This window comes from Pelodiscus sinensis, chromosome 22, assembly GCF_052426305.1.
Source record: "Pelodiscus sinensis isolate ZL-2025 chromosome 22, ASM5242630v1, whole genome shotgun sequence".
Taxonomy (NCBI): Eukaryota; Metazoa; Chordata; order Testudines; family Trionychidae; genus Pelodiscus; species Pelodiscus sinensis.
The window spans coordinates 26,188,432-26,201,874 of NC_143073.1; the positions used below are offsets into that span (position 1 = coordinate 26,188,432).

The following is a 13,443-nucleotide window of genomic DNA, read 5'->3' on the forward strand; positions in this document are numbered from 1 at the left end:
CCCCCTGCCCTGTGCCGAGGGAGCTTGCCGACGGCTCCTTAACACTCCAGTTGCATCGACCGGTTCTTCTCTGCGCCCCAAGCCTGGGATGTTCCAGCCAACGGGAGCCTGCCACCCGGCTGCCAGTGAGTGCCAGCGGACGCTGGCTGCCTCTGCCTCCGGAAATCTCCCTCCTCTGTGTGCGCCCCGTTCTCTCGGTGAGCGCCTTTTCCTTCGCAACCCCCGAGCGCTGGATCCCTGCTCTGTCATCACCCCGGTGCTCTACAACGGGAGTTCGCCTGGGAAATGCATCTCCCTCCTTGACACAGGGGTCCTCCACCAGCAGCCCGTGTCCCCCGGGCGACACGGAGCTTGTCCAGAGCGTGGCTTTCCAAAGAGCTGGGGAAAAGCCCTGGTGACATCAGGACACACGAACCTCCTGTGAGACGGCTTCTTTGCACTGTACGTCTAGCTCAGTACCGGAGGGATCCCAGAAAAGCAATGTCGCATCTAAGGAACATGCCCGCATTTCCAGAAAAAAATCCCAAAAAGTGGGAATGTTCTTTCACCATCCCCATAAACCTTATTTGACGAGGAAGAAGGGATGTGTTGAAAGAGCAGGTCGTTCCAAAATTTGGCGCTGTGTGCACAGGCCACATTTCAGAAACGCCTCTTTTGACAGAAAAGAGGGAAAAGATGTGCAAATTGCAGTTCACATTTGCGTATTTTTTCCCACTTTTCTTTGTAGTCTGGACGTAGCCTTCTATCCCACCTGATCTCTTTCATCGAGCCCTGGCGGAAATGAGGAAGCCATTTCTCCGGAGTGACCTGCACAGATCCCTTTCTGAGCGTACATCTGAGTCGATCGGCAAGGCGTTTCTCAGGAAGGTGAAATGCGGGGAACACAGGACACATCGGACCCCCCGAGAGGGTAAAGAGGTCGGGGAAGAGAGCAGGCCGCTGCGCAATGTTGCGGCAGATTGTGCAAGATTACGAAGAACAATGTAACGCGGCGTGAAAAGCTCTTACCTTCAGCACACGGCGCACCCCCAGGTTTCCTGCAGAATCATGCACGGCTCCTTTATATACCCCAAATCCAGGACCGACCCATGGTTCTATGGGGAGCGCCGGTGAATGATTTACCGAAATGTCGTCATTTACCCGACCCTCATACCTGGGCGTGCCCTCTTCAGATACGCCCTAAAGCTGACGCCCCAATAAACCTGGTATTCTCTACAGTGCCAAAGGACTGGGTTTGCATACCGCTCCCGCCACCTCTCTCTCACCCGCTGGCGTGTGGTTTATAGCTCTCCTCGTAACGGCTGCTGGTTTGCACAGGGGGGGGGGGGCGATACTCCGCTCAGTCACAAGGGGAGGGGTGCGACTGTTTGCACATGCTGGGCCTGCAGACCCGGCGAGGGGGCAAACCGCAGAGCAACGCAAACTCCCAGCAGGTGCAAACCAGGCCCCAGGGCCTGAGATCTGGTTCCGCTCGAGCCGTGGCCAATGGCCAATTCCTGGACCAGTAACGGCCTTGAGGCCCCGACGTTGGCTCCTGTAGGGCAGCGCCTCTCCCATTCCCCAAACAGACAAGTCACTTCGGTGGCATTGACGTGTAAACATGCAGTGGGGGCGGGTGTTCTTCTCCGCCCCATAGCCACAGTCCTGTGCCAAGCTGGCAGGAGACGTGACGGGCAGCAGGGAGGGTTTCTGTGGGTATGTCAGCAACAAGACAGTCAGGGAGGGGCAGGGCCCTGTGATGGGGCGGGCCAGCCCCGCACTGGCCAATGAAGAAGCAAACTGGCCCGCTGGGCTGGCCCCGCCCCCGCGGCAGTACTGAGCATGCTCCAACTGCGGGCCAGGTATAAAGGCCAGGGAGACAGCTCAGTTGGGGCTGGCCGCCGGGGAGGGAGGAGCTCCTGCCCAGCCTCTGAACCCCCACCTGGGCCTGCCACCAGAGAGAGAGCCGCCGGGCCAGCCGCCTCCACCGCTACAGTCCCGGGCCGAGCTCGACCGCAACGCCGACGACGGTGGGCGGCCCACCCAGCTGATGATGATGCCCTCGTCACCGCTGCCCCAGACGTCGGCCCGGGGGCTGGGGTAGGAAGGAACCCAGGGCAGGGGGCAGGAAAAGCCCCGGTGGGCTTGGCACGTTTCGGGGAGAACTCCCCACTGAGCCGGTGGTGGGAACCACCCACCACTGATAGGGCCCTGGGTTGGGGCCCAGTGGAGCGGGAGGGCCCGGGCCCCCATACCCCATCCTCCCAGAGCCTGGACTAGCCTCAGGGCCTGTGTGCAAAGGACTAGGCCTCAGGGCCGGTGGCTAAAGGCTCGACCAAGGGAGGTGGTGGAATCTCCCTCTCTGGAGATATTTAAGAACAGGTTAGCTAGACATCTGTCAGGGATGGTGTAGACGGAGCTTGGTCCTGCCTTGAGGGCGGGGGGCTGGACTCGATGACCTCTCGAGGTCCCTTCCAGTCCTAGGATTCTATGATTCTATGATTCTATGACCCCAGGGCCGAACTGTGCGGGGCTAGGCAGGGCAGGTGACCCCTGACAGGTGATCTGGGGAAAGCTCACGCCTCAGTCTTCACAGACGTGGTCAGCTCCCAGACTGCTGCCCTGGCAACACGACATGGGGCGGAGGTGGGCAGCCCTCGGTAGAGATGGAACAGGCTAAGAACTATTTAGAAAAGCTGCACAGACCCAAATCCATGGGGCCGGGTCTAAGGCATCCGAGGGGGCTGAGGGAGTTGGCTGATGTCATTGCAGAGCCTTTGGCCATTATCTTTGAAAACTTGTGAAGGTCGGGAGAGATTCTGGTGGTATGTCTACACTACAGCACTAATTCGAATGAACTTAATTCAAATTAGTTAATTCGAACTAAGCTAATTCAAATTAGTGCATCTAGACCTAAAAACTAATTCAAATTAGTGTTTTGCTAATTCAAAATAGCACGTCCACACTGAGTGGACCCTGAACCGAAGTTAAGGCTGGCTGGAAGCAGTGCCGGCAGGGCATCAGGTTAGGACTTAGAGCGTGGAGCTGCTGCCGAGGGCTAGCCGAGGGCTGTGCTTAAAGGGACCCGACCCCCACCCCGGACAGACAGTTCTCAGGGTTCCCCGCTTGCTTGTCTACCTCGCTGAGGGACAGCAAAGCAGTCCTGGCTTGGAGTGCCCTGAGTGCCCCCACTCGGCACACCACAGCACTCGGCCATCAGCCCGGCTGCACTTGTCACAGGCTGCCATCTGAGGGGTGTCAATCGGGGGGCTGTCAGGATCCAGGGGGCCCTGTGAGAGAGTGTCCACCCCGAGGAGCCAGCAGAGCCACCCCAGTCCTCCCTATCGGGGGCTCGTGCCCCATTCCTCCCTCACCTCATTCCACTTACCCCTCCCTAGCCCCCCTTCCTGATGTACAAAATAAAGGACACGTGTTCAAAAATAGAATCTCTCTTTCTTTAACTAAACTGGGCTTAAACTGATTAACCTCTGGGGAGACTGGGAAAAGGAGGTGGGAGAGGGGAAGAGAGAGGGTGGGAGAGGGGAGGGGGAAACCTGGGAGGAGGGAGCTGGAAGGGGGAAGCCAGGGGAAGAAGGAGGAGGGGAAGTATCAAACTATGGTAGCCATATCTTCAGTACTGTGTACAGATGTGGGCTCCTCACCTCAAAAAAGTTATTTTGGCCTTGGAAAGGGTTCAAAAAAGGACAGTTTGCTTCTCCATTGGCCAGTGCAGGGCTGGACCGCCCTGTCACAGGGCCCCGTCCCCTCCCTGACTGTCTTGTTGCTGACATACCCGCAGAAACCCTCCCTGCTGCCCGTCACATCTCCTGCCAGCTTGGCACAGGACTGTGGCTATGGGGCGGAGAAGAACACCCGCCCCCACTGCATGTTTACACGTCAATGCCACCGAAGTGACTTGTCTGTTTGGGGAATGGGAGAGGCGCTGCCCTACAGGAGCCAACGTCGGGGCCTCAAGGCCGTTACTGGTCCAGGAATTGTCCATTGGCCACGGCTCGAGCGGAACCAGATCTCGGGCTGGTGTCTACTGGCCCTGGGGCCTGTTGCACCTGCTGGGAGTTTGCCGTTGCTCTGCGATTTGCCCCCTCGCCGGGTCTGCAGGCCCAGCATGTGCAAACAGTCGCACCCCTCCCCTTGTGACTGAGTGGAGTATCGCCCCCGCCTCTGTGCAAACCAGCAGCCGTTACGAGGAGAGCTATAAACCACACGCTGGCGGCTGAGAGAGAGGTGGCGGGAGCGGTATGCAAACCCAGTCCTTTGGCACTGTAGAGAATACCAGGTTTATTGGGGTGTCAGCTTTAGGGCGTATCTGAAGAGGGCACGCCCAGGTATGAGGGTCGGGTAAATGACGACATTTCAGTAAATCATTCACCGGCGCTCCCCATAGAATCATGGGTCGGTCCTGGATTTGGGGTATATAAAGGAGCCGTGCATGATTCTGCAGGAAACCTGGGGGTGCGCCGTGTGCTGAAGGTAAGAGCTTTTCACGCCGCGTTAAATTGTTCTTTGTAATCTTGCACAATCTGCCGCAACATTGCGCAGCGGCCTGCTCTCTTCCCCAACCTCTTTACCCTCTCGGGGGGTCCGATGTGTCCTGTGTTCCCCGCATTTCACCTCCCTGAGAAACGCCTTGCCGATCGACTCAGATGTACGCTCAGAAAGGCATCTGTGCAGGTCGCTCCGGAGAAATGGCTTCCTCATTTCCTCCAGGGCTCGATGAAAGAGATCAGGTGGGATAGAAGGCTACGTCCAGACTACAAAGAAAAGTGGGAAAAAATACACAAATGTGAACCGCAATTTGCACATCTTTTCCCTCTTTTCTGTCAAAAGAGGCTTTTCCGAAACGTGGCCTGTCCACATGGCACCAATTTTCGGAACGCCCTGCTCTTTTGACACATCCCTTCTTCCTCGTCAAATGAGGTTTATGGGGATGGTGAAAGAACGTGTCCCTTTTTTGGATTTTTTTCCGGAAACGCGGGCATGTTCCTTAGATGTGGCGTTGCTTCTCTGGGATCCCTCCAGTACTGAGCTAGACGAACGGAGCTGTCAATGCGCACAGGCCCCGCAGCGGTTCAAAGAAGCCGTCTCACAGGAGGTTCGTGTGTCCTGATGTCACCAGGGCTTTTCCCCAGCTCTTTGGAAAGCCACGCTCTGGACAAGCTCCGTGTCGCCCGGGGGACACGGGCCGCTGGTGGAGGAACCCTGTTTCAAGGAGGGAGATGCATTTCCCAGGCGAGCTCCCGTTGTAGAGCACCGGGGCGATGACAGAGCAGGGATCCAGCGCTCGGGTGTTGCGAAGGAAAAGGCGCCTCAATGAGGGAATGGAGTAAACATGGAGGAGGGAGATTCCCAGAGGCAGAAGCAGCCAGGCACTCACTGGGAGCTGGGCAGCAGGCTCCCGTCAGCTGGAATGTCCCAGGCTTGGGGCGCAGAGAAGAACCGGTCGTTGCAACTGGAGTGTCGAGGAGCCTTCGGCACAGGGCAGGGGAATCGTAGCAGCCGTGGGACAGGCGGCCATGGGCCGTCACGGAGGAGAAACAGGCCAACAGCCAGAAGACAGGGTGTGCAGCGCAGTAGCCAGGCCACTCCCAGTGTTAGGGGGGAAGGGACAAGCTTTCGAGCTCTGCAGAAGGGCTCATGGCATCGGCCCCTGTCCCCCGCCTCGTCCCGCTCAAAAACAGCAGCAATTCACCGGAACTCGGGGGGATGGCAAAAGCCGAAAAGCAGCGGCCTCGCAGCTCTGCTCGGAGCCAACCTCAAAGGCTCTCCAATGACCTGCGGGGTGGGGGTGGGGAGGTGCGTGAGTGAGGAGGTGCTGACATTTACAGAGGAAGCAACTCACTGCGGTGAGTGGGACCTTCAGGGAGGTCGGACACAGCCGGGTTAACGGGCGACGGGACGGCAGCGATACGGGGGAATCCCACGGCCGCAGCTGGTCGTAAACAGAATTGCAGGAACCTAACACAGGGGGTTGTGAAATTGAGGTTTCTATACCCGAGGAAGGGACAGAAAGGGATTCGACGTCTAGTCCATCAGGAGTGAAATACTTGACATGGTTCATGCAAGATTTGTGTTATACGTTTCATGGTAAAGCTGTGTCTGACGTCAGCTTATATCTGTACTAGGAGGTTTGCCTGGTGACGCTTGGGTCCTTCAGGATGGGCTGCAGGTGTCAGACTCCCCCTCCTTCCCTGTTATGGAAAACAATCAAATTCCAGGCACCTCCCATTGTCCTGGCACAACCAAAGCCCGACCTTGCTTTAAGGGAGGAGAAGGGGAAGCTGCCTGCTGAATTGGCGGGGGTTGGAGGGAGGTGTCCTCGCTCTGGCCATGTAGGAGTTCTTGGACAAAGGGACTCACAGACAGACGGACTCTTGGACAGACAGACAGACCTGCAAACTCTCTCCAACAGACACAATGCGGAAGCGGGCGTGAGCTCCACCCCGGGGCTCTGGTGCTGTTGTTTCAGGGAGGGAGTGGAGAGACATTCTTGACCACAAAAACAGGACTATGTAGCACTTTAAAGACTAACAAGATGGTTTATTAGGTGATGAGCTTTCGTGGGCCAGACCCACTTCCTCAGAGCAAATAGTGGAAGAAAATTATCACAACCATATATACCAAAGGAAACAATTTTTAAAAAGTGAACACATTTAATTGTATCCTTTGGTATATATGGTTGTGACAATTTTCATCCACCATTTGATCTGAGGAAGTGGGTCTAGCCCACGAAAGCTCCTCATCTAATAAACCATCTTGTTAGTCTTTAAAGTGCTACACGGTCCTGTTTTTTGTTTCAGCTGTACCAGACTAACACGGCTACATCTCTACCACTGTTCTTGACCACAGTCTTTCTCCACTGAAAAATGCTGGTTTGGGCTGAGTGAACGTTTCCGAATTTGTCTCCCTTTTTCTGCCTTGCTCCAGGAGGAAAAAAAGCTGAACTGTTTTGTGGTGACATTTCCAGTAGTAGAGATTTCATGTCACAGCTGCCAGCAGCATTCATTGCAAGCCCCTCTCTGTTACGCGCACGACAAGGAAGGAAAAGCCTTTTCTGTTCGACGGTTCAGTTGCGCAAGAAATAAGGGCGGCACTGATTTTTTCCCGACTTTTTAGAACTTCCAGGGAACTAAAAATCAGTTCTCTGGCTGGAATTCCCTCTGTGTTCTCATTTCGGCCTCATCTCTCGCCTGCTCCCCTCCGGCAGAGCTCGCTGCACCAGCTGTGAGAAGGCTCCGTTCAGCTCCCAGCCTGACCCCGGGCTCCTCCCAGCACCATGGGGGTTTCCTCGCTCCTCTGCCTCCTCCCTGCTCTCCTAGCGACAGCCAGTGCCCAAGGTGAGTCGTCCGTGGCTGCAGCCACTTAACCCTCCTGGACTTCGACCCCTCGTGCCCCTTGGCTCCCCGACCAGGGCCCCTCCCGCACGTGCAGGGCGCTGGGACTAGCTTTGGGGCACAAGGGCCTGTCCACACAACGGTTGCAGTAGCAGCTTGGCCACAGTGCTGGAATGGGTCCGGCAGAGCCCGTAGTGCAGACACCTCCTGCCCCAGTGGAAGGGGGTTTCCCTCCCTGGAGGGGTCACCTCCCGAGCGAGGGTGGCCAAGCCGAGGGGACCGTCCCCCCTCGCTCCAGCCGCATCTACTCTGGGGTTCTGTTGGCCTCGCTGTGGAGCTCAGGGGGTGGATTTTTTACCCTCCCCCGCCTCCGACCATGGTAGCTCCACCCCCCGTTTGGGCCCAAGGGATGCCCTGACTGGGTACTGCCCCAGGGGCCCCTTTCGGTGCAGGCCCCTTGGTGCGGTGGGGGCAGCACTAAGGGGAGGAAATGACACTGCCTGGGCCCGGAGCATCGCCGGGGACCTGGCCTGCCATGAGCAGCAGCAGAGGGCTCGGCATCCCAGCACACAAGGGCAGGGCGAGATCCGGTGGGTGGGAGTCGAGTCCGGAACGCTCCACGGTGGGACTGACCCTGGCACCAGCTTGTCCGGGGGGACGGGAGAGCAGACGCTCCACCGCGGCTCCACACTGGGAGACGGGGCGCCCTTCGGAAAGGCTGGCTCTGCTCCCCCGGGCGGGAGGGTCTGGTGTGGGCTGCACCCAGATGGAGCCTGCCCACGAGAGATGCCGTGGGGCCAGTGGACAAGGGCTGAGGGCGGGGGTGCTGCTTGTGCACGTCCCCTGCAGGCCTGGGGTGGCCACGCATGGGGGTAATACCCTGCGGATCACGCACCCCAACCTGACCCCATGGCTGAAATTGTGCCCGGGGCCCCGGCAGGAGAGAGGGGCTGGGTTGGAGGGGGGGTCGGGCTCAGGGCCGCGTCACTGCCGCCCCGCAGGACGAGGGACACGTCTGTGGTTTCTCTGTCTCCAGCGGGGGCCCTGACCTGTGAGTCGTGCTCCGGCACGGAAGCTGCCTGCGAGACGACCACAGGGACCTGTTCGGTGAGGAAGGGCGCCGGAGGCTGCCGCTCGCTGGCGGGAGAAACCACGCTGAGTAGGTGGCCCCGCCTCCCACCCGGCCCTTTAAATCGCCTGCCTTGGCCCCGCCCCTTCCACCTGAGGCCCCGCCCCTTCTGGGAACGAGGAGCCAATCCCCCGCCTTTCCCAGAGGCCCGGTGTGTCAGTCAGCTCCCTTTGTACACTCTAATGTGGTGAAACCCGCCCCCACCCCCGGTCTCTGCCAATCTGAGCTGGGGGAAAATTCCTTCCCAAGCCCTAAATACGGAGACTGGCAAGGCCCTGATTACGTGGGCGCAACCCGCTGGTCCGTCCCTGGGAAATTCTCCGTCGTCACGCCGGGTCCACCCCAGCCAGAGCCCCACGGCCGGCCACTGCAGACACCTGCCATGAGCAGCCCCCCCCGGGAACGTGTCAAGATCAGGACTGGAGCCGGCTGGGGGCTGCTATGGAATATCTCTCCTGCCACGGCCACAGGCGCCCTCCGATTGTAACCCTCCTTTCCCAGAACCAGAGAACCCCACCTGCCTTGTCTGGCCCAGCACCCTTGTGACTGAGCAGTCCCGAGTGAGGTCCCCACTGCCGTCCTCCCAGCCCGCTGCCCTGCCCTGCAGTCAGCACGCCTGGCCCTGGGGATCCCCAGCTCAGGCAGCCCCCCCGCTACCGCTCCAGACGGGCTCCCCAGCCGCTGCTGGCTGCGTGCCAGGGCTCTTTGCTCCAGCTACATCTGTGCCTCCAACCCCTGCGGGTGTAGCCGTGCGGATGCTCACACCAGGGCACGGCTAGCCCAGTTAACCCAGCACTGCACACGGCCACCGATTCCCGGCCTGCAGGGCCACAGGGACCCTCGTGAGCATCTCGTGCGACCCTGCCCGGCACAGGCCAGAGACCTGCCCCCGCTCGTCCCTAGAGCTGGAGGAAACCATCCCGCCTGGCTTCCCACTCGGTCCCTGGCAGAGAAGCCACCCCAGTCCCAGGGGTATGGGCCCAAGGGCTAATTCCCCTCACGGTGAGAAACATTCGCCTCGTTCCCAGACGGAGTCTGTCTGGCGACTGCTCCCAGCTCCCAGGCGGGGTCAGACCCTCCCCACTCCACCCAGGGGCCCCCGAGTGGAGATTTGCTCCGGGCGGGTGCTGGCAGACAGGTCCCCGGTCACCCCACTGGGCCAAGCTGCATCGACGCAGCCCTGGAGTCTCTGGCTCCGAGGCAGGTTTCTAACTCTGCGACCAGCCCCCCGGCTCCACCGAGCCCCCAGCTGCACCCCCTCCTGCTGGAACAGGGCCTGGGACTGGGCCGGGCTCCCCGCAGCCAAACGCTGAGGTGAAATCACCTCCCAGCTCCAGCGCAAGGCGCCGCGCCAGCCCCTCCCTTGGTTCTCTCTGACGCAGGCGGGACCCCGGCCACGGGCTACGTCAAAGGCTGCCTGCCCAACTACAACAGCGGCATCAAGGGGCCCCTCACGCTCACCGTGGGGCGCGGGCTGTACCTGCGGCTCAACACCTCGCGATGCAACGCCACAGAGAAGTGCAACACCGCTCTGCTGGCCGGTGAGTTCGCGTTGGGCTCCCGGGGCCCCGGTTCAAGGGCTTGTTCACCTGCACAATGAGTCAGCGCTGAACGGGGTGAGTCTGGCTCTCCGGGTGTCCCTGGCTGATGCGACATCAGGTTGTGAGAGCCCCTTGAGAGGGGCCTGGCCCCAGCTCACACCCCGCTGGGGCATCATTGACAATCTACAGCCGGGCCAGGGAACCGCTCCCCTCACAGGCCTGGGGACAGGACAGCCCCTGACCTGAAGCAAATCCTTTCCAGCAGCCACAGGTCACAGCTCACACACACCCGCCCAGGGCCCCACCCCTGCAACACACCCCGGTGCTAACGCTGCCCACACATCTCCACCAGCGACACCACCACGGGCCCTACCCCATCAGCCACCACATCAGGGGCTCCTACACCTGCCCATGCCCCAATGTGCTCTAGGACATCCAGTGCCAGCCATGCCCCTCTGCCATGGACAGTGGCCAGACCGGCCAGTCTCTGGGCCAAAGGAGAACTGGACACAATCACAAATGGTCACACACAAACCTGTGGGGGACCACTCAGTCATGGATGTAAAAGCATCCATTGTACAAAGCAATTTCACCCCCCAATTCCAGAGAGGGAGCCAGAACTGGAATTCATTTGCAAGCTCGACACTGTTACCCTGGGCTTGAGCAAAGGCATTCACTTGGGAAGAATCCCAAGCATAGTTACAAGCTGGGGACCAACCAGCTAAGTAGCAGTTCTGCAGAAAAGGCCCTGGGGGTTACAGTGGATGAGAAGCTGGATATGAGTCAACAGGCGCCCTTGTAGCCAAGAAGGCTAATGGCAGATTAGGGGCATTAGGAGGAGCATTGCCAGCACATCCAGAGATGTCATCATTCCCCTTTATTCAGCTTTGGTGAGGCCGCATCTGGAGTATTGTGTCCAGTTCTGGGCCCCCCCACTACAAAAAGTATGTGGACGCATTGGAGAGAGTCCAGCGGAGGGCAACCAAAATGATTAGGGAGCTGGAGCATATGACTTATGAGGAGAGGCTGAGGGAGTTGGGTCTGTTTAGTCTGCAGAAGCGAAGAGTGAGGGGGGATTTGAGAGCAGCCTTCAACTTCCTGAAGGGAGGTTCCAAAGAGGCTGGAGAGAGGCTGGTCTCAGTAGTGACAGATGCAGAACAAGGAGCAATGGGCTCAAGTTGTGGTGGGAGAGGTCCAGGTTGGATATTAGGAAAAACTATTTCACTAGGAGGGTGGGGAAGCCCTGGGCTGGGTTCCCTAGGGAAGTAGTGGAATCTCCATCCCTAGGGGTGTTTAAGTCTCGGCTTGACAAAGCCCTGGCCGGGTTGATTTAGTTGGGATTGGTCCTGCCTTGGGCAGGGGGCGGGACTTGACCTTCTGAGGTCTCTTCCCGTTCTATGACTGTTTGGCGCATTACAAGGCCCGGAGGTGCCTGGGCAGATCAGACGGCGGGAGGGTGTTTCCGACATCTCCCAAACACAGCAGGGCCCCGGCTCTGGGAGCCCGGGAACGCCTGGAAAATCGGGAACCCATCGGCGGTGGGGTGCAGAGGCTCCGGGTGACAGACGGATGGAGCGACGCCCCGGGGCTTGGGCAATGCAGGGCAGTGGGGGCGCCCGCCAGTCTGAGTGAGGTCAACACCCCCGTGACCGTGTCTCTGGGTTCCCAGTGCCCCAGGAGAACAGCACCTTGAACGGGCTGCAGTGCCCAGCCTGCCTGGCTCGGAACGCCAGCGCCTGCACCGGCCAAGCCATGCTCTGCACCGGGGAGGAGACCTACTGCATCGACTTCACTGGGGAGATCGTTAAAGGTACGTTCTGCCTGCTGGCCGCAGGGCAGGGGCTGCCTGGGAAAGTCCTGCCCCTGGAGCTCTTCCAAGAACTGGTGGGAGCCGGAGTCTGTGCGGAGCCCTGGGCGGGTGGGGCCGCCAAGAGGGGTTCTGGCTGGAGGGAAGGCGAGAGGAATTGGGACGTTTCCCTCCCCGCCGAACACCCCCCAACAGTGATGCCACCATGCTCTGAGGTGATGGCAGCGGGGTACTTGCCAGGGGAGGGTTGTGATGTCAGGGATGCAGAGCTGAGGAGGGATCCCAGGAGTCCTGGCTCCTCCTCCTCCCCCACTGCTCTAACCACTAGTCCCCTCCCCCTTGATGTCTAAGGTGGAGCTAAGCTGCTGTTGCTCTGTGAGGCAGCTCCTGCTCTCGGTGTGTCCAGAGCTCCCAGCGCTCTGGGGAGGTTATAAAATAACTGAAGCAAGTGCGGGGCTGCCGGGGGCGGGGAGAGCCGGCGTGTTCCCTGGTGGCACCACGCTGGGGAAGAAGCCGCCCCGGCCACAGCTCCATTCCTAACCCCGGCGCCAGCCTCCTGCAGAGTGCGGGGGAGGCAAGAGGGCGCCAGGCACCTGCCCTGCCGTGGCCTAGTGCAGCGAGACCCCAGGTGGGTGGGAAGGGGAGGCAGAGGGGGAACCGCCGGCTGGTGGGAACAGAGGGGAGGGGGTGGAGGAGAACCCAGAGCTGCCTGTGCCCCATAAAAGGCCAATTGTCCCTTTCAGGATCAAGCCTTTCCCCGTTCGCTGCTAAGGGCTGCGCCTCGGCGTCTGTGCAGGACATTGAATCCGGAACCTTCCTGACAGCAGGGAACTTCAGATACCTCTTTGGTCAGGCGACCTCCACCCCAGCGGAGAGAGCACCCACCACCACCCCCCCGCCCACCACCTCCCTACCATCCACTCCTCTACCCACCACGGCCACGACCAGCGGCACCAGCCCGGCTCTGGGGCAAGTCCCCTTCGCCCTCTGCCTGCCTGGCCTGATGGGGCTGCTGGTCTTGAAGCTGCTCTCCTGACCCCCCGCCCTGCCCGGGCCCTGTGGCTCCCGATTTGCATTTATCGAGTTTCTTAGGGGATTAGAACTAGTGACCCGGGGTCGTTTCTGTGCATTTCAATGCAGTAACTCATTTTGATCTGCCTCGTCTCACTTGCAGCCACGTCAAGCCTACTTCTTACACCTAATAAAAGTCCGTTTGTTTATTATCAAGACCAGTGTAAATAAGTGTTGCCGGGGAGGTGAGCACCAGTGTGCGTCTCTCTCCGTGACTGACAAAGGCTTTCTCCATGTGCCCCTTTTACCCAGGGTGAGAGGGATTTATCGGGGGCTGGGGCCCTTCTGGGGGTTGGTTTCCCAGGTGCTGAGCCCTCCCGGAGCTGAGCGGAGTCAGGGTCCATGCTGCTCACCAGGGGGTGGGGACCCCAACTCTGTGCTTTGCCTGGCGCAGCCCAGAGGAGCTGGTGGGGAGCCCCAGAGGGCAGGCAGGTGGGGGTCAGTGGCGTGATCAGAACAGCAGGGGACAGCTCCAAAGGGACGTCTATGATCCAGCCCGTCACACCCCTTCCCATTGCTAGAGGGTCCCAGAACGGGGGCTGAGCCTCCCCTCCCCTCCCAGCA

At 59.7% G+C, this 13,443-nt stretch overlaps 1 protein-coding gene across 1 annotated transcript; it reads left to right on the forward strand.

Annotated features, from left to right (window-relative positions):
- The first annotated feature begins 946 nt into the window (after window positions 1–946).
- Window positions 947–12,844, forward strand: LOC106732552 (phospholipase A2 inhibitor and Ly6/PLAUR domain-containing protein-like). The gene is made up of 5 exons (XM_089772759.1): window positions 947–983; window positions 8,368–8,490; window positions 9,843–10,001; window positions 11,671–11,811; window positions 12,552–12,844. The coding sequence occupies exons 1-5, from the start codon at window positions 947–949 to the stop codon at window positions 12,842–12,844; spliced, it is 753 nt and encodes a 250-aa protein (XP_089628885.1).
- Window positions 12,845–13,443: the final 599 nt, after the last annotated feature.